Source organism: Schistocerca gregaria, chromosome 6 (genome assembly GCF_023897955.1).
Source record: "Schistocerca gregaria isolate iqSchGreg1 chromosome 6, iqSchGreg1.2, whole genome shotgun sequence".
NCBI classification, from domain to species: domain Eukaryota; kingdom Metazoa; phylum Arthropoda; class Insecta; order Orthoptera; family Acrididae; genus Schistocerca; species Schistocerca gregaria.
The window spans coordinates 439,506,329-439,526,480 of record NC_064925.1 but is presented as its reverse complement, the minus strand read 5'-3'; the positions used below and the strand labels follow the sequence as shown (position 1 = coordinate 439,526,480).

The following is a 20,152-nucleotide window of genomic DNA, read 5'->3' as shown; positions in this document are numbered from 1 at the left end:
TGCAGCAGCAAACACAAACAAAAATTATGTGCTTTTGCAGCTGCTTTACAGGATGCATATTATTGATGTTCACGTAGGTGGAAGATGTTATACTAGCCCAGAATATGCTGCATTGCCTGAGAAGAGCTGTCATCTAGTGGATGAAGCTCAACCAATACCACATTTTCAATGGCAGACTGATAGCTCGTCATCCCCATTAGCTACTAGCCACAGAATTAGCAGAGTGTGGATGGACATATCTGTCATACCCACTTAAAGGATTAAGTGAAGGCCATTGGTTATTGCATTCTCCATGATGAGAGATAATGGCTGAAATTTGGTATTCTTGGCACACTCTTGACGCTATGGATCTCAAAACATTGGATTCCCTAATAATTTCTGAAATGGAATGTCCCAAGCATCTAGCTCCAACTGTCATTCCCACTGAAAGGCTGCCAATTCTCATTGTGTGGCCATAATGACATTCTGGACATTTTCACATGAATCATCTGAGTACAAATGATTGCTCTGCCAATGCACTGCCATTTTATATCTTTTGTATTTGATACTATCACCATCTGCATATGTGCATATAGCTACCCCATGACTTTTGCCACCTCAGTGTATAGTCAACTGAGATACAGCTTTTACACTTGTTCTTCACAATTTTACTTTTGAAATCAGCAGGTTAAAATACATCTGGTATGAACTTACTTGCAGATTAAAAACATGTACTGAACTAAGACTTGAACCCTGTCCAGCGCACACACACACACACACACACACACACACACACACACACACACACACACACACACACACACACACACACACCCTTCTGAAGAGTGAAAGACTGCTCAGTACACATGCCATGTCAATTGAAAGTTAAAATTCAAGTTATGCAGGGAAAGAAACTTCCACATGGGAAAAATATATTAAAAACAAAGATTCCAAGACTTACCAAGCGGGAAAGCGCCAGCAGACAGGCACAATGAACAAAACACACAAACACACACACAGAATTACTAGATTTCGCAACCGATGGTTGCTTCTTCAGGAAGGAGAGGGAAAGACGAAAGGATGTGGGTTTTAAGGGAGAGGGTAAGGAGTCAAGGAGTCATTCCAATCCCGGGAGCGGAAAGACTTCCCTTGGGGGGAAAAAAAGGAACTTGAACAAACGAAAAGAGAAAGTAAGATGATAGAGAAGATTTCGAAATGCAACAGAGACAATAACAAACGTACTTGTTGCAGAAAAGATGAAACCACATATATTCATAATAACGACTGAAAATGAATATTTACCTACAATACCTGAGGATGCTCCAAAAGCTGATCTTACATCTCCCCCAACACCTGTGAGAGAATCAGCTCCTGAACCAAGTGAGGACATCATGGTAGGCTGAAGCTGGCCACCAGGAGTTGGAGGGGCTGACCTTGATGATGGAGCACCAGCGCCAGGTGGTAGTGGGGGTGATTTTGTTGAACGTGGAGATGAATTTGGTGTGGAGCGTGGTGAAGCTTGGTGATTCTGTACATAACATTCCAAATATTAGTATACAAAAATGGATGTAGTAATTTTGTGCATGCAGATGGGGGTGGTGAGTGGGAACCTGCTAAGGGAAAGGCAGGCAGGATGGAGGAGCTGTCCATAACACCAACAAAAATTGTATATTCTACCATCAAAACATGAGCTACAGCAGAAAACTCTTCCAGGACTCCTTATTAATATACGTGGTCAGGATGTTTTGCACTAAATGGATAGTCACTTAATGTCAGTTCCCACAAATAATTGAAACAGGCAAAAAGTTTTATTGTCTAACATTTTAATATAACACTATATTCCCCTCTAGTGGCACAATAACGTCTAGCAACCATGTACACTCTTCTGGCTATGCTAAGTATTTCAGGCCAGACATCTACCAGTATCTGAGCAACCACAATTTAAAACACCTGTCACCTAAAACTATCACATTAAAGTGTCTGAATTGGACCCACTTTTGAACTTTAGCTAGCCGAAAAATGTAAGTGTTTCTTTGTTCTAAGATACCAGGTCCCACAGTCGAGTTCCACGTTGGATTACATTGAGAGTATCTCTCAATGGCCCACAAGTGGTATGACATCAGACCATTGAGCACACTGATACATTATTGCGTTCATGCACTTTTTATTTTGCAAACACGTTCTTACACACATTATATTTAGAAACTGGGCTTCACTAAAGGATTTGCAATACCAGTAACCAAAACTGAGTACATTTTCAGTATTTATATCCAGAAAATAAAGCTATTTCAAACTATCTCTGATGACATAGTTTATCAGAACACAATTTGCCATTAAATAGCATGTATTAGGTAATTTTGCATTTTTGGGTGGAATTTAGATGTGTATTTGCATTTATCACGAACTGTGAATTTTTCAGATTCCTTGTAATAAAAATATTGTCCCAGACAATCATTTCAGAAGTATAATTGTATGTATATGTACTCATTTATGGAATAATGCACAGTGAATTTGAACTGGATTTTGGATTAATTGTTAGTCATGCACTCCCTCCGTGTTCTTGTCCATTAAAACAATGCAGATGATGTACTGCTATACTAGTGGTCTGTGAACTGAAAATATGACAAAGTGAGTGAAAACCATGAACGGTGAAATGTGTGTACTTCAAACAGTGTTTAAGGGATCTATTTTTATACAGACAATTAGGATCTGCACCACAATTAATAATGGCAACTTTAAGGTTAAGGTACATGGTAAGAAACAATTGGAAACTCTTTCAAGATCCCTCTGTTGTCACTTACAAACAGCAATGTAAGTATAACAACATTGCTGCAATTACAGCACAGCATTCTATGTGAGCAGTAGCACCTGTCTCTCTGTGTGTGTGTGGGGGGGGGGGGGGGGGGGCATCAGAAAACTGTAGCCAAGGGCAAGCCTGACCATCCAGCACCAAGCTGGCTGCTTAGCACAATCGGATTAACTTACACAGTTTTCACAAACAGTACAACTGAAACCAGGATCTGACAACATCATTGGTTTCTGGGAAACTGTCACCAAAACACTGACATTTTATCTCATACAGGATGTGAAGCCATGACAGTGAGCTGTGACTGGAAATAGTGAATTGAAACAATTTTGCAAGCGGCTACAGGGCAACACAATATAACCACAACTTAGATATCATCCCTATTGTCAGCATAGTCATGAAGAACCACAGTGTCTTATCTACAGTGCTGGCTTTATGCTGGATAACTGCAGTATGTGTGGACCTGTCTGCTGGGATGATTTGATGCCATCTTCTGCAGTCCAACCTGGTAGCATGTGGGCTGCAACATTGGCTTTCATCCCAGAAACCATGAACAAGGGGGCTCACACACACTGTTAATGACACTCTTAGTGGCAAAAATGATACGTTTTCAGGTGAGTCCATTTTCAATGCGTACTCCACTGATGACTTCATACGTGTTGGACACTAGAATGGTGATACAATCTGGCAACCTGCGTTACCGAGTGGCACAGCAGAAAAATTGCAGGTGAGATAGTTTGAGATGCCACTGGATACAACATGTAACATTGACTTGCACATTATGATGGCATCATGAGCAGTAATCACTACATCAAAGACAGTTTGGAGCAGGTCAGAGACAGTGTGAAAAATTTCAATTGTGCACAATGAGTTGCCTGTGTGCAGTCTGAGACTCGGCCTCTCGCAGCACTACTTGGTCCACCTTGGTTTTGCTCGGTCCTCCTTGGTATGGTGTGAAATTTCATTTAGCAGTGTGCTGCAATGTTTTCTACCAGCATTTGGTGCAGCTTTTTTTGGTCAGCATGTCTTTCTCCAGTTCAGCAGATTATTTGTTCATAAAATCGAAGGAGTTTACAGGTCAAGTGGCTGTTTGAACAAAAAGAGGCCATCTGGCAATCTTTTGTTGCAGTCCTTTAAAAATGCGTGGGAATCACAGAGGAGAAGTACGAGAACTCTCAATATCTATTATGTAGTCACAAGTCGATAGGTAAAGCAAATTTGCTATGAAGCAGCATTAAATCACCATACACACACAATTTAAGGATTCAGCTGGTAATGAAACAGCTAAAAATTATAACAATTTACAGATGATTTGTATGGGAATCAACATTCTGTGCATCAAGAAGAACTTTGTATTAAATATGCAGGCATGGAACACATGATGGAACTGGTGGTGCAAACAGTAAATTTTCTGAGGTTGCACACATTATTACATTATTAGCTGTAACAGTTTTTGACAGAACTGAATGAAGACAAGTCAAATATCATGCATGTGACAATACAGGCGCTACATAAATAAATATATTACTGCAAAGTGCATTGGTTACATCAAAGGGCAAGCCTGGAATGAGTTATTAATTTAATTGTGGTTTTATTGAATTTCTGAAGGAAAACAGAAAGCAATAACGAGAATCAGATGGTCTGGAAAGGATTACTAACCTCATACTCTAAATATAAGTTGACTGCAGACTGCCCTCAGTAAGACACTGCACGGTGAGAAACAACTTATTTCTTATTTCATGATAAAAGTGAACACATTTAAAAAGAAAATTACGTTGTGAATGGACAACTTCTGACAAGGAAAGCTGTCCTTTCCCGTAAGCTCACTGGCATTAAATAAAATGCAAACTACCAACAATGCACTACAGCATTGAAAGAATTATAGGACTAGCTTTCTAAACAATTGAGGACACTGACAATGATAAATCTGTATTTGAAGTGTTTTCAAGACCATTTGCCATTTCAGTTGAAAGCACCTCTGTGCATCTGCAGATGTAACTGATCGATCTGCAGGGTAATTCCCATTTAAAGACAAATTCTTTTACGTTAACACTGTCCAGGGGTTCTGTGTTGTTTTTCTCAGGAAGTTTCCACATTTCCATAATGAGTTTTCAAACATAAAATCAATGTCTTAATCAACATACACGAGGAGTGTGAGAAAAGTAACAAGACTGATTTCTTACCTACCAAAGTTTTTTTGAACAAATATTTCTGAGTCCTTGTGACTTTTTACTTTCCCCAAAATTTAAAAATGTCATAAAAGGACATCATTTTGGGACTTGGCAGGATATTAAGAAGAATATTAAGTAGTTCCTTTTGGCAGCTGTACACCGGCAAGGTAATTTTTCCCAGCAGCACCACTGAAAGGCTTCAACTGTAGTGCTTTTAATACATTGATCACATTCTTCTTAATATCCTTCTGAGTCCCAAAATGACATCCTTTCATGACATTTTTAAATTTTGGGAAAAGTAAAAAGTCACAAACACTCAGATAAGGTCCTGTGAAAAACAGGAAGGTCTTTTCAAGCTCAAAAATTGTGTTGGTTGGTTGGTCGGTTGGTGGGAGGGGACCAAACAGTGAGGTCATCGGTCCCATCGGATTAGGAGAAGATGGAGAAGGAAGTCGGCCATGCCCTTTCAAAGGAACAATCTTGCACTTGCCTAAAGTGATTTAGGGAAATCACGGAAAACCTAAATCAGGGTGGTCGGATGGGGATTTGAACTGTCATCCTCACAAATGCGAGTCCAGTGTGCTAACTGCTATACCACCTCGTTCAATCAAAACTTCTGTGATGGAAGTTGCTGTGCGAGATTGACTGTAGTCATGGCCCAGCATCCACTTTTCTGCAATGTCTGATCTCACTCAATTCACAATTTTCCTGAATCCTTCAATAATCTGTTTGTAAAATACTTGACTGACACTTTCTCCTGGAGGAACAATATCACATGAGCATGAATGTGTTTGACATTTTTGTTGGTTTTTTAAGCTGTAGGCCTCCCTGAGCAAGGTTCATCTTCAGCAAGTTCTCGGTCTTCCAAAAATGATCTGAACCTGCAAAAAAACTTGTGCTCTTGATAATGAATGTTTCCCACAGGCCTGTTTCAACCTTTTGAAGGTCTCACTCATGGATTTCCCCCAACTTTAACATAAAACTTGGTGGCATAACGTTGCTCTAAATTATGCTGTTCCATTTTTGTAACACACAACAAAAACACAACTTCACTGATGGTGCTTTCAAAAATCACATGATGGCTATACAGATATGGAATTTGGTCTGTGCTTCTGAAATGGATGGTGTTGTCAGTCTCGTTGCTTTTCTCACATACCTCATATGCAAGAAACTTTTTTCGATGATGAAACAAAATAAAATAACTCATGATTATGTGGCAATCTGAGTGAGAAAAGAGTGTGTGTGTGTGTGTGTGTGTGTGTGTGTGTGTGTGTGTGTGTGTGTGGTCTATTTCCAATGAAGGCCTTGTTGTTGGCTGAAAGCTAACTTTCTGACAGTCTCTTTGTAGGTAGCAACTATGCTTTTCATAATACTGCTACATTCCATCCTTGATTTTCTGTTGTTTCCTTATGTCTTCATTGTGTCAAAAATATTTAAATAATACTAAAAATTTGTTTTGTTTGTGATCTATGTTGTTGAGAAATATAAAACACAGCCATGTGCTGCAATTTCACAATTCCCCCCTTCCCTGTTTTCCCACTCAGACAGCGTGGCGTGGCAGAGGGGGAAGTGTGCACTTAGATGAGAGAGACTGGCATGCGTGCACCAGCACTGCATGCAAGTAAAGTTCTTAGCTGTCCCTAGTTTAGACATTGGGGTCTTATTCCTTCTTTAGGTAATTATACACACTATATTTCGACGTAGAAATGCCCTGCCACACACGGAGAGACACACCAGAACTTTCATCAAAGAATAAGAGGCACCCTGTTTGCACTTTTGCCTGACATATCTCATATTGAAAATGACTTGACATAGAAGACCACCAAATTGTTCATCTTGGTCCATCAACAACCAAATTTGATGTTTTTGGACATGCACAGAAAACACATGAAGGGAGATACTTAACAAATTATAACCTTCTTTCATTTGTTGCCATGGGGTTTAGAGGCTCTGACTGCACAGCATGTATGGACTTTACAGAATCCCATATTCTGAAAGTCACATTCAGTTCTGTAATTCCAATCATTTGCAAATTGTCATGTGTAATATTAATTTTGATCACACATGCTACAGTTCACAAGCATTAACATATAATGGACCACAACTCAAACCTAGACTCGTGGGTTATGCTACAAGTCATTTTTCAGTGTAATTATTATCCTCCTCTCAAATGAATCAGAAGTTCACCACATCCTTGCAGCCTTCCTCTTCTGACCTATGAACCAATCAGATTTAGACTATGTGGGAGCAAATATATGGGGAAATGACTGAAATGCAGTTGCATGAAAATAGTTTATAAAAGGAAAGGCATTGACTTCAACTTTTACGAAGTGTAAGAAGAATGTGTTTGGTATTTAATGCTGCATTTAACATTGCAACCATGCAACTGTTTATTTTCTGTTCTTGAATAAATGATCAGCAGTAGTTTCCAAATATTCTAAAGAAATGAGTTGAAGATGCACACCTTCAGTAGTTTCATAAGGCCCTCCAGTTGAACCATAAGTTGCCTACGTGAGTCCTGGAGCACACCAAGATGTGTTTCTAGTTCTTCCTTGCGCTGCCGTAGTGCCCTCAGCTCTGCCACAAGTGCGGGGTTCTCCTCACCTGCAGCACTATTTGAACTGCCACCACCAGCAGCCTCCAGTTCTTGCTGCCGCCTGCAAAAGTCACCACTCAGTATCAGTGAAAATCACATTGGTATCTTCAGCAATGACCCTTTTATTTGTCGGGGTGTGATATGCAAACAGTAAAATGTAGATATTAAAAGAGTAATAATTTGCAAGAGGGTTCTGCATTTCATACAATGAAGCAGTTCTTCCAAATAAAAACCACAGAGGCATTTCATGGGTACCATTTTATTCAATTACTTTGAGTCGCCGTATGTCACATTTTGTACCATGTCATAAGGTACGTTGCGAACAGCATACATTATCAGGAAAACCATTAGTCCATTTGTAGATAACATACCTATGGAATTAGTATGAAAAGCATTATACCAACATTTCCTTCTCATCCCATACGATAGTCTCCCCTGATTCACAGTTCTGGGTGACTTTCCCAAAATCTACGCACTTTCATAGACCTCTACAGTCCTTTTCCTTCACCCTTCTTCCTTCCCCTTCAACCCTTCTGCCTGAAGAAGTAGCCACTGGATCCAAAAGCTTGCCAATTACAACAGTCTTTTATGTGTGTGTTCTGCCACTGCTTGGTGAGTTTTTTTATCTATCCAATTAAATAAAACATGATGTAAATAAAATAGAAAGAAACTTCCACATGGGAAAAATATATTAAAAACAAAGATTCCAAGACTTACCAAGCGGGAAAGTGCCGGTAGACAGGCACAATAAAATAACACACAAACACACACACAAAATTTCTAGCTTTCGCAACCAACGGTTGCTTCTTCAGGAAAGAGGGAAGGAGAGGGAAAGGCGAAAGGATGTGGGTTTTAAGGGAGAGAGTAAGGAGTCATTCCAATCCCAGGAGCGGAAAGACTTACCTTAGGGGGAAAAAAGGATAGGTATATAATCGCGCGCGCTTGCACACACACACACACACACACACACACACACACACACACACACACACACACACACACACCCATATACAGACACAAGCAGACATATTTAAAGGCAAAGAGTTTGGGCAGAGATGTCAGTCGAGGCGGAAGTGCAGAGGCAAAGATGATGATGAATGACAGGTGAGGTATGAGTGGCGGCAACTTGAAATTAGCGGAGATTGAGGCCTGGTGGATAACAAGAAGAGAGGATATATTGAAGGTCAAGTTCCCACGTCTGCAGTTCAGATACGTTGGTGTTGGTGGGAAGTACCCAGATAACCCGGACAGTGTAACACTGTGCCAAAATGTGCTGGCCGTGCACCAAGGCATGTTTAGCCACAGGGTGATCCTCATTACCAACAAACACTGTCTGCCTGTGTCCAGTCATGTGAATGGACAGTTTGTTGCTGGTCATTCCCACATAGAAATCTTCACAGTGTAGGCAGGTCAGTTAAGTTGGTATGTCTGGCCTTCAAAAGTGAAGAAGTTGTGGGTCAGGATGAAGCTGGCTAAGGTGATGAGGAAAGAGGTTTTAGGTAGGGTGGCATGTGATCGGCGTGAAAGGAAGTGCTCCATTGCAGCGAGGCCCTGGACGTGCGGGATATTTTCCGGGGGTAACAGACTGGGTAAGGATTCCAGGCATTCGAGAAAGTGGTTGGTGTCTTTGATGAAGGATGGGAGACTGCATGTAATGGGTTGAAGTTGTTGATCTACATAGGCAGAGAGACGTTCTGTGGGGGCTTGGTAACCAGCTACAATGGGGCGGCCGGGATGTTTGGATTTGTGAATTTTAGGAAGTAGATAGAAGGTAGGAGTGCGAGGTGTCAGTGGGGTCAGGAGTTTGATGGAGTCAGGTGAAAGGTTTTGTAGGGGGCCTAAGGTTCTGAGGATTCCTTGAAGCTCCGCCTGGACATCAGGAATGGGGTTACCTTGACAAACTTAACTGACCTGCCTACACTGTGAAGATTTCTATGTGGGAATGACCAGCAACAAACTGTCCATTCACATGAATGGACACAGGCAGACAGTGTTTGTTGGTAATGAGGATCACCCTGTGGCTAAACATGCCTTGGTGCACGGCCAGCACATCTTGGCACAGTGTTACACCGTCCAAGTTATCTGGATACTTCCCACCAACACCAACCTATCCAAACTCCGGAGATGGGAACTTGTCTTTCAATATATCCTCTCTTCTTGTTATCCACCAGGCCTCAATCTCCGCTAATTTCAAGTTGCCGCCACTCATACCTCACCTGTCATTCAACATCGTCTTTGCCTCTGCACTTCCGCCTCGACTGACATCTCTGCCCAAACTCTTTGCCTTTAAATATGTCTGCTTGTGTCTGTATATGTATGTATGTATGGATGGATGGATGGGTGTGTGTGTGTGTGTGTGTGTGTGTGTGTGTGTGTGTGTGTCTTATTTTATTGTGCCAGTCTACCGGCACTTTCCCGCTTGGTAAGTCTTGGAATCTTTGTTTTTAATACAATTAAATAAAACATTATACCAAATATTTCAAAATGAACATTGGAGTTCTAAGGCTTTGTAGCATTCATTATATTCAACTTGAAATTACAAATAATACATCAAATGAAAGAGAAACTCAAACAGTTTTGTTTGAGTACCAGTGTGCATTCAAATTCACTATTCCCAGCATCTTTCTTTAGAAAGCTCTAATAACAACGATAGTACTACTGAACAGAAAGCCTTTGATGTTTTATAGTTTGGTAGGACTGAATCTGTTGTCACATTACAATGTACATTCCTTATAAAGTTACACTGTAATCCTCCAGGCAATGGTAATATCTGTAGATGTTAACGTCAGTTTGAAGACACCAGATGTCTTTGCAATGAGAAGAGTACAGGATGACCACAGGTGAATAAAGAACATGCTGAATGAGAGAGAGAGGGTCTTTTAATGTGTAGCAGAAGGGTAGCCGTGAATTAGCTATTCCAGTGACACCTGTGTAAAGACTTTTAAGGAGACACTTGCAACTTGTAAAACTGCAAACCATTTTGACTGCCCTCACACATGAGAATCCTATACAATCACTCCATTGCTTCAAAACAAAGAAGAAAAAGGATGGAAGGTAATGATGTAATTACAGAACAACAATGGGATCATTGAAGACAAATTTCAGTGTGAATATCAAATTAGGAAGACTTACAAAACTTAATGAAATTACATGTGAACAAATATGTATAAGAGTTGTCCAGGACGTAAAAATATGAAGCACTGTAAATACTTCTTATATCCTCCTTTTCCTGTAGTCACTTTCAGAATCCATTAGGGTTGTGAAACTAAACACAAACCTTCTTTTTATTACAAAAACATAGTAGTATTTTGAACATAACTACCCTTCATAAATATCTTTTTCACCAAAATATTTTTTCATATTTGAAAATAAGTGAAGATCTGACCTGCCACTCAATGATTAGTACACTAAATCATCCACCCCAACTACCGCTACACTTCATGGAAAATTAGTATGCTGTATAGCTCATCCATACAAGGTATATGACCCAAGATAGTATCTATTACTGTTTCCCTCATTGGCATTCTCATTGTTTTTTGACAGTAAACTTGCCTTTGCTGATCCAGAGATGTGGTGGGCTACTCAAGTTTCATCAGCTAACACCATACAGTTCAGAATTTTTTTTATTTGTTATTCACAGCAGGCACCTGAAGTGTATGGAATCAATGCTGCTTATTAAATTCAGTCTCACACTGTCATAAGTGAGATTTGGTGAAGTAATTATTGTCGTGCAAGAAACAAATACAAACAATTGTATGTACATGCGTGGGTGTGCGCGCGCCCACACACACACACACACACACACACACACACACACACACACACAAACACACACACAAACCAGAAGCAGGTAACTCTTCCCACCTATGCAAGACAGCTGTTTGACAGCTGAATAGCACCAGTTGAGCTGCACTCTTGGCACAAATGCGAGACAAATGCAAAAGTAGAAAGTAGTAATAAGAAGGGTAGGGGGGGAGGGAGGGGAGAGGGGGGGGGGGGAGAGAGAGAGAGAGAGAGAGAGAGAGAGAGAGAGAGAGATATGAAAAAGGATAAAAATAGTGTGACACAGACAGCTCAACTATGTACAACTCTATGTAGGACATGATGCTCCAGACCGTTTCGAGGACTGCAGAGGCGAAAGCTGCATGAAGGTTGGGCTACAGCTCTATAAGCTGACACAAGTGAAAATGATCCATGATACACGAGTCTAAACCTCCTCCACACATATTTTTATAGTTGTCTACTCCATTTTAAACCCTGTCCCTCTCACACTCTCCCATTTTACCTGTATTCCTATGCTACGTAACACCCCCTGCAGTCCATTATCCTCATTTTGCTTTTGTTGATATTCGTCTTATATCCTCCTTTCAAGACACTGTCCATTTCGTTTAACTGCTCTTCCAGGTCCTTTGCTGTCTCTAACAGAATTACAATATCACTGGCGAACCTCAAAGTTTTTATTTCTTCTCCATAGATTTTAATACCTACTCCAAAATTTTCTTTTCTTTCCCTCACTGCTAACCCTGTCTCACTCCCTTCCAACCACTGCTTCCCTTTCATGTCCCTCGATTCATATAACCACCTTCTGGTTTCTGTACAAATTGTAAATAGCCTTTCGCTCCCTGCATTTGACCCCTGCCACCTTTAGAATTTGAAAGAGTATTCCAGTCAACATTGTCAAAAGCTTTCTCTAAGTCTACAAATGCTAGAAACGTAGGTTTACCTTTCCTTAATCTAGCTTCTAAGATAAGTCATAGGGTCAGTATTGCCTCACGTGTTCTAATATTTCTACAGAAACCAAACTGATCTTCCCCGAGGTCGGCTTTTACTAGTTTTTCCATTAGTCTGTAAAGAATGCGCGTTAGTATTTTGCAGCCGTGACTTATTAAACTCATAGTTGGGTAATTTTCACATCTGTCAACCTGCTTCTTTGGGGTCAGAATAATTATATTCTGCTTGAAGTCTGAGTGTATTTCGCCGGTCTCATACATTTTGCTCATCAGATGGTAGAGTTTTGTCAGGACAGGCTCTCCCAAGGTTGTCAGTAGTTCTAATGGAATGTTGTCTACTCCCGGTGCCTTGTTTTGACTCAGATCTTTCAGTGCTCTGTCAAACTCTTCACACAGTATCATATCTCCCATTTCATCCTCATCTACATCCTCTTCCATTTCCATAATATTGTCCTCCAGTACATCGCCCTTGTATTGACCCTCTATATACTCCTTCCACCTTTCTGCTTTCCCTTCTTTGCTTAGAACTGGGTTTCCATCTGAGCTCTTGATATTCATACAAATGGTTCTCCAAAGATCTCTCTAATTTTCCTTTAGGCAGCGTCTATCTTACCCCTAGTGAGAAAAGCCTTTACGTCCTTACATTTGTCCTCTAGCCATCCCTGCTTAGCCATTTTGCACTTCCTGTTGATCTCATTTTTGAGACGTTTGTATTCCTTTTTGCCTGCTTCATTTACAGAATTTTTATATTTTCTCCTTTCATTAATTAAATTCAATATTTCTTCTGTTATCCAAGGATTTCTACTAGCCCTCTTCTTTTTATCTACTTGATCCTCTGCTGCCCTTCACTACTTCATCCCTCAAAGCTACCCATTCTTCTTCTGCTGTATTTCTTTCCCCCATTCCCTTATGCTCTCCCTGAAACTCTGTACAATCTCTGATTTAGTCAGTTTATCCAGGTCCCATCTCCTTAAATTCCCACCTTTTTGTAGTTTATTCAGTTTTAATCTACAGTTCATAACCAATAGATTGCAGTCAGAGTGCACATCTGCCCCTGGAAATCTCTTACAATTTAAAACCTGGTTCCTAAATCTCTGTCTTACCATTATATAATCTATGTGATACCTTCTAGTATCTCCAGGATTCTTCCATGTATTCGCAGTAGGTATTAAAATCCATGGAGAAGAAATAAAAACGTTGAGGTTTGCCGATGACATTGTAATTATGTCAGCAAGCAAAGGACTTGGAAAAGCAGTTGAACGGAATGGACAGTGTTTTGAAAGGAGAATATAAGAGACCAAGAGATGATTACACTAGGCAGATTCAGAAGGATGTAGGTTGCAGTGAATACTGGGAGATGATGAAGCTTGCACAGGATAGAGTAGCATGGAGAGCTGCATCAGACCAGTCTCAGGACTGAAGACCACAACAACAACAACAACAACAACAACATGCTACATAACAGCCCTGTCTGTCCCCAAATTCAAATCCTCTTCTCCAACTATCGCAGCCTCTCCTAAATCTCCTTAATCCTTGCCCTTTTCTCAACTGCACCCCCCCCCCCCCCCCCCGACTTCCTCATATCTCTCTCTCTCTCTCTCTCCCTCTCTCTCTCTCTCTCTCTCTCTCTCTCTCTCTCTCTCTCTCTCTCTCTCTCTCTCACACACACACACACACACACACACACACACACACACACACACACACACACACACACACACGAAAATAACTACTTGCCTGACCTTTTGCATTGATCACTCCACACTTCTCTGTATGATGAGTGGTCATATTTTCTAATATGATTCTTTGTTTGTCTTATATTTTTCTTGAACTTTTATATACCTCTTAACAATTACCATCTCAAAAATCACTGGGGAAAGAACATAATAATAAGAATTATGAAATTATTTCTTATGACAGCTGGAACTGCCTTCTTATAATTAAGTATAATGTCTGTGTCCTATCACTTACCACATAAATACATGGAACAGCAAAACTGAAACACAGATTGAGTATGTTTTTAAACCAATATTCACATGCCAGATAAGTATCATATCTCTTTTCTAAAATACAATTCTCTGAAATGTAAGAACTGTGGCAGATCTAATATTTTAAGCAGATGCAAAATAAGATCATTCTGTCATGCTACAAAATATAATGTAAACCATAATTCAATAAAAGATGAAAAAAATATAGCAGATTTCACAAAACTTATCCATTTGCTGCTCTGACTGTTAGTTCTACCAATGTAACACTACAACTGATACTTAGGAAATTGTGTATCACACATGAGGCAATTTAACCAAAAAGATGTTCTCATGGGAGTAAAGAGATATGAAACTGGTTACTAGAAGCATCTGTTTAAAGGAAAGGTGAATAAGTGGATGTACATGATGGCATGCTAAAAAAACTACATGTAATATGAATTCAAAGGAATATCTGTTGCCTACCAAAATGTGAAAAAATGAAAAGTATTCATGGTATATACCAAACATAAGACAGTGTCAGCTACTTTTACATCTACATGTAACTACTTACATTTCTAGAAATAGCCAAACCAAGCATTTTAGTTAACTGGAAGAATGTATGTGATATTCCAATATAAAGTTAACACCATGGATCAAGAGCTCAAAATACTATCAGAAATAAAATGATATAATCCACAAGCTACTTTGTTCGATAGAGGGAAAATTAAAAAACAAACATTCCTGTAAGGTTAAAACTGTGTTTCAGACCAGGGCTTTAACTCAGTTTGCTGCCTTTAATAAGCAGAAAACTTCCAGTTATGTAGTCTGAACTCGTCTCTCAGAGTGGCTCACAGCTTCAGCCCAACACTACCTCTCTCCTCTTCTTCCTCCTATTTCCTCTGAAGCTCTCTTGTTAATCAAGTAGGGCCAGCACCCATGGTGAAAAAAACAAAGGGTACCATGAAGAAAATGGTTTTATTGCAACATAAGGGAAGTTTTAAAGATGCAAATTGTTTTACATTAGTGGTTTGCAGATCTGAAAATTTCTGAGAGGATAAAACTGCCCATCTGTTGCCAAAGTTCAATTACTCGAAATATCCAACTTTTCCTTAAACTTAACCAGTGGAAATCATTGGAAGCAGTCACAATCAAAATATATCTATGAATATATATTTAAAGTCATTTAAAGTACAATGACTGAACATAACTAGCTGTGCAACACACATCCATTGCAAAAATAATATGGAAATGTAATTTTCCATGAAAGAAACAGCTTATAAAATTGGTTCTCGAGTACTTTATCAGTCTGGGACCTTTCCCAGATAGCATTAATAGAAGGGATAAAAAAGACCATAACAAAAGCATGTTTCAGAACAGATTTGTTTGCTACACCCACGAGTGATTTGAGGATGCTCATCAAAACAGTATGAATTCTACAAGAGTAGTAGTGCATGAGTGGTAGGTTTACCACCACAATTTCAAGAACTAGCAATCCAAAAAGATTTAAGCAATATATTACATACCTCTGCACATCACAAAATATCCACAACAGGAAAATAAGAGAAATTTACGATACCAAGAGACTTACCAAATATCATTCTCCCCACCCAACATGCCAACAGAACAGGAAAACAGAGAAATTTGTCAGTGAAAACTGAAGTATGGCAGTGTGTGGCACACAGATGTGGAGTTTGGAAGCTGGAACAGGGTGAACCACAGGCAAGTTAAGGCTTTATGTCCACCCTCAAAGTGTACTCTGGTAACCTGGAGGAACTACGTCCATGAAAGGAAGCACCTGTGCTTTAATTCTGTGTCTATATAAAATTTTATCATCTCAGAAATTTTCTGCCTACCAAATGTACCAGAAGAAAGAAAGATACTTTCTTCTTGAAACAAATGAAGTGTCTTATTTACCTTCTGCACAGTCACCCCTACTTCATTAAAATGAAAGTAGAAAATGTCAGTCACTGCTCTGCAAATAAAATTAACTTATGTACTTCACAGGTCATACAGATGGAAGCAAATGATCTTAAACCTTCCATCACAATTTGATTATTTACATGCCTTTAGCAGATTTCAAACTGTGGGTGTCTGGTAAGCTGTTCTTGGAAGTGTGAGGAAGTGCAAACGGAACTTTTAAAGAACTGGTTAAAAAATACTTTTATTAAATTTACTTGTTTCTCACATAATGCATTTTGTCAAGCTGAAAATTATCTTCAATATGATTTCTCTGAATTAGGTTTTGAAGTTATATGCATAAATATCCAGTGAGACTTTCCAGTTTGTGGCAACATGAAAAAATAAATGTTAATTTTTTTATTTCTTACATATTTTATTATTGTAAAACTCATCAAAATAGTGCTCTCCACAAATTAAGTTTAAATTTTATATTTCCTTCTTAAATAACATCAACTTCCACATGGTATGAAGAGGAGGGGTAAGTTGGATGGTCATTCATGCAAACTAGCTACTGGACACAACATTGACAAGCAATACCTTAACCTTGCAATCTCGCGCATGATCTCGCGGTTCTTGGCTTCCAGCTGACTGATCAACTCTCTCTGTGCCTGTGATGTATCCAGACTCAAGCTACCTTCTGACGTTGCTCGTCCTTGTTGCTATGGGAAAAATATTACACACATATTAATCAAATTTTTATTTTCTCTTCCTATTGATTAGAATTTGTGATTTTCAAGCAATACAAAGTGCAGCTGCACATAAACAGTAAGCAAATTGGATGTCTCATGCGGTGATGAATCACCTGAAAAAAATCACAATCAAGCATCAGGTCAGGGCATTCTGAAAAGAAATGCTTCCAATTTTTTTGTGAAAACTCTGAAAGCTTTTAAAATCAAATAGAATTTATTAACATTCTACATCTTTATTCTTCATGTCTACATATTTATTTCTCAACATAGTCACCACATTCCTCCCAACAAGATACCAATTTGTTGCTACTGTCACTGTAGAATGTTTGTTAATGGAGCCACAACCTCACCTCTGCTTGCACTGCTTTACTATCAAATGAGGTCCTCAGAGGTGTTCTTTAAGTTTTAGGAACAGATGAAAATTAGATGTTACCAAGTCAGCAGTCACAGAGGATGATTGATGACAGTGGCAGACTGCTGAAGATGCTGCAGCACTTGTCTGTGTTCTGACATCGTCATGCTTAAGAGATGATGCTTCATGTGTGGACAAACTTCTCAACTTTATTTATTCGCTTTTTTATTGCCATTTATTGGCTTTTGGTCCATGCCTATTCAACCACCTCAGTTATGGATAAATGATATGATGGCATACTGTAGACGATTTTCTTATCAGTTACAATGATACAAATGCAAATAAAACACAATACCCAATCCTTCAGAGGGGAAAATCTCCAACCCCACCAGGAACTCACTGAATCTATGCTTTCAGTTATCTAATGGTCTTGCAGTACCCTGGCGTAGTTATTTTACACACCAGCATGTTACATGTGACGATCCAGATCCCTGTGGTGACAGAAGATTGCAACTCGTTTTAGTGAAGTGGGTAAGTTAACTGAGTAATTATGCATGAAATATAATACATCAACTGATTTTGTGAACAAAGTAAAAATTTGGAGGCATTACCTTTCAGCAAGCCTTTGTATTTTAAATTTATCACTTTAAAATTTTATGAGAAGGAAAGTTGCTAATGATCATATAGTGGATATGCTGAGTCAAAGATAGGCACAACAGAAAGATTTTCACACTTAAAGCTTTCAGCCAATGACCTTTGTCAACAGTAGACACACACACACACACACACACACACACACACACACACACACACACACAACTGCAGTCTCAGGCAACTGAAACCACACTGTGAGCAGCAGCTCCAGTGGATGATGGGAGTGGTGACTGGATGGGGGAAAGGAGGAGCCTGGGGCAGGGAGGGTGAGGGATAGTATGGTGGGGATGATGGACAGTGAAGTGCTGTTTGTTGGGTGGCAGGCAGGGGAGTAGTAGCGGGGGGGGGGGGGGGGGGGGGGCGGAAAAGGGGAGAAATAGAAAGAAAGAAAGAAATAAAAAAATAAAAAAAAGGACTGGGTGCGGTGGTGGAATGATGGCTGTATAGTGTTGGAACGGAGCAGGAAAGGGCCATGGATCGGTGAGGACAGTGACTAACGTAGGTTGAGGCCAGGAGGGTTACGGGAATGAAGGATATATTGCAGGGAAAGTTCCCACTGTACAATTCAGAAAAGCTGGTGTTGGTGGGAATGATCTATATGGCATCACTGAAATGAAGGATATCATGGTTGGCAGCGTGTTTAGCAACAGGTTGGTCCACTTTTTTCTTGGCCACAGTTTGTCGGTGGCCAGTCATGTGGACAGACAGCTTGTTGGTTGTCATGCCTACATAGAATGCAGCACAGTGGTTGCAGCTTAGCTTGCATAATACATGAATGGTTTCACACGTAGCCCTGCTGTGATGGGATACTTGATATTGGTGACTGGACTGGAGTAGGTGGTGATGGGAGGATGTACGAGACAGGTCTCGCACATAGGTCTGTCACAGGGGTATGATGTAAGGGATTGGGAGCAGGGGTTGTGTAAGGATGGACGAATATATTGTGTAGGTTTGGTGGATGGCAGAATACCACTGTGGGAGGGGTGAGAAGGATTGTGGGCAGGGCATTTCTCATTTCAGGGCATGACGAGAGGTAATCGGAACCCTGACAGAGAATATAATTCAGTTGCTCTAGTCCTGGGTGGTAACTGCGTTATGAGGGGAGTGCTCCTCTGTGGCCGGACAGTGGGACTTTGGGAGGTGGTGGGAGACTGGAAAGATAAGGCCTGAGCTGCATTCTATGTAGGTATGACAATCAACAAGCTGTCTGTCTGCATGAGTGGCCACCGACAAACTGTGGCCAAGAAACAAGTGGACCACCCTGTTGCTGAACATGCTGCCAACTACTGCACTGTATTTAAAAAGTTATGAAAAAATCCAGAAGTATGTGCATTATGTCTGAGATTAGCACATTTGATAATAAAATTAAAACAATTTGGAATATTGTTAAAAGGGAAACAGGGCAACCAAGAGTACAGAAAGACTGCATTGGTATCAAACGCAATGGAATGTCTTTTAACAAGAAGTAAGAAGTAGATCACATGTTTAATGATCATTTTTAGGTGTTATAGAGAAAATAGGATCCAGGTATTCATTAGAAAATGCAAGGCAGCATATGGAAGAGGCAGTACCTACACAATTTGATTAATTGAAATTCAATCCACCCCTCTTGCTGAAATTAGGAAAATAATAAATTCACTCGGAACTAAAAGCTCACATGGAATTGATCGCATTTCTAACAGAGTACTAAAAGATTGTTCCCAACAAGTAAGTAGGTTTCTCAGCCACATACATAGTAGCTCACTGAAACAGGGCATTTTTTGCAGGCAGACTGAAATATGTTTTTCTTAAACGATTGCATAAAAAAGGGGATAGGTCTGGTGCTAACAAATACCTGCCAATCTCACTTCTGACAGCTTTATCCAAAATTCTTGAAAAAGTAATGTATTCAAGAGTAGCATAGCATATTTGTAAAAATGAAGTATTAACAAAATGTCAGTTTGGTTTTCAGAAAGGATTTCAACAGAAAATGCTATATACGGTTTCACTGATCAAATATTAAATGCATTGAATAACCGAATGTCACCCACTGGGATATTTTGTGATCTCTCAAAGGCATGGATCATAAAATTCTTCTAGATTGTGGTATGAGTGGGACAGTGCACAAATGATTTAATTCCTGCCTAACTGGAAGAATGTTTAAGTCTGAAATTAACAGTACAGATAGTCTGCAAAAATCAGCCAAGTCCTTAACTGGGGAGGAATCAAGAACGATGTGCCACAGGGTTCAGTCTTGGATCCCTTATCGT

The 20,152-nt window shown here is 39.8% G+C and overlaps 1 protein-coding gene across 1 annotated transcript in view; it reads right to left on the bottom strand.

The window, feature by feature from the left end:
- LOC126277983 (dystrobrevin beta) overlaps positions 1 to 20,152 on the bottom strand; it is a gene marked incomplete in the record, with an annotated part of 561,627 nt that overhangs the window by 54,448 nt on the left and 487,027 nt on the right. Inside the window, 3 exon segments of the mRNA XM_049977648.1 lie at positions 1,291 to 1,507; positions 7,421 to 7,613; positions 16,746 to 16,867. Of these exon segments, the coding sequence (XP_049833605.1) occupies positions 1,291 to 1,507; positions 7,421 to 7,613; positions 16,746 to 16,867 (532 nt within the window).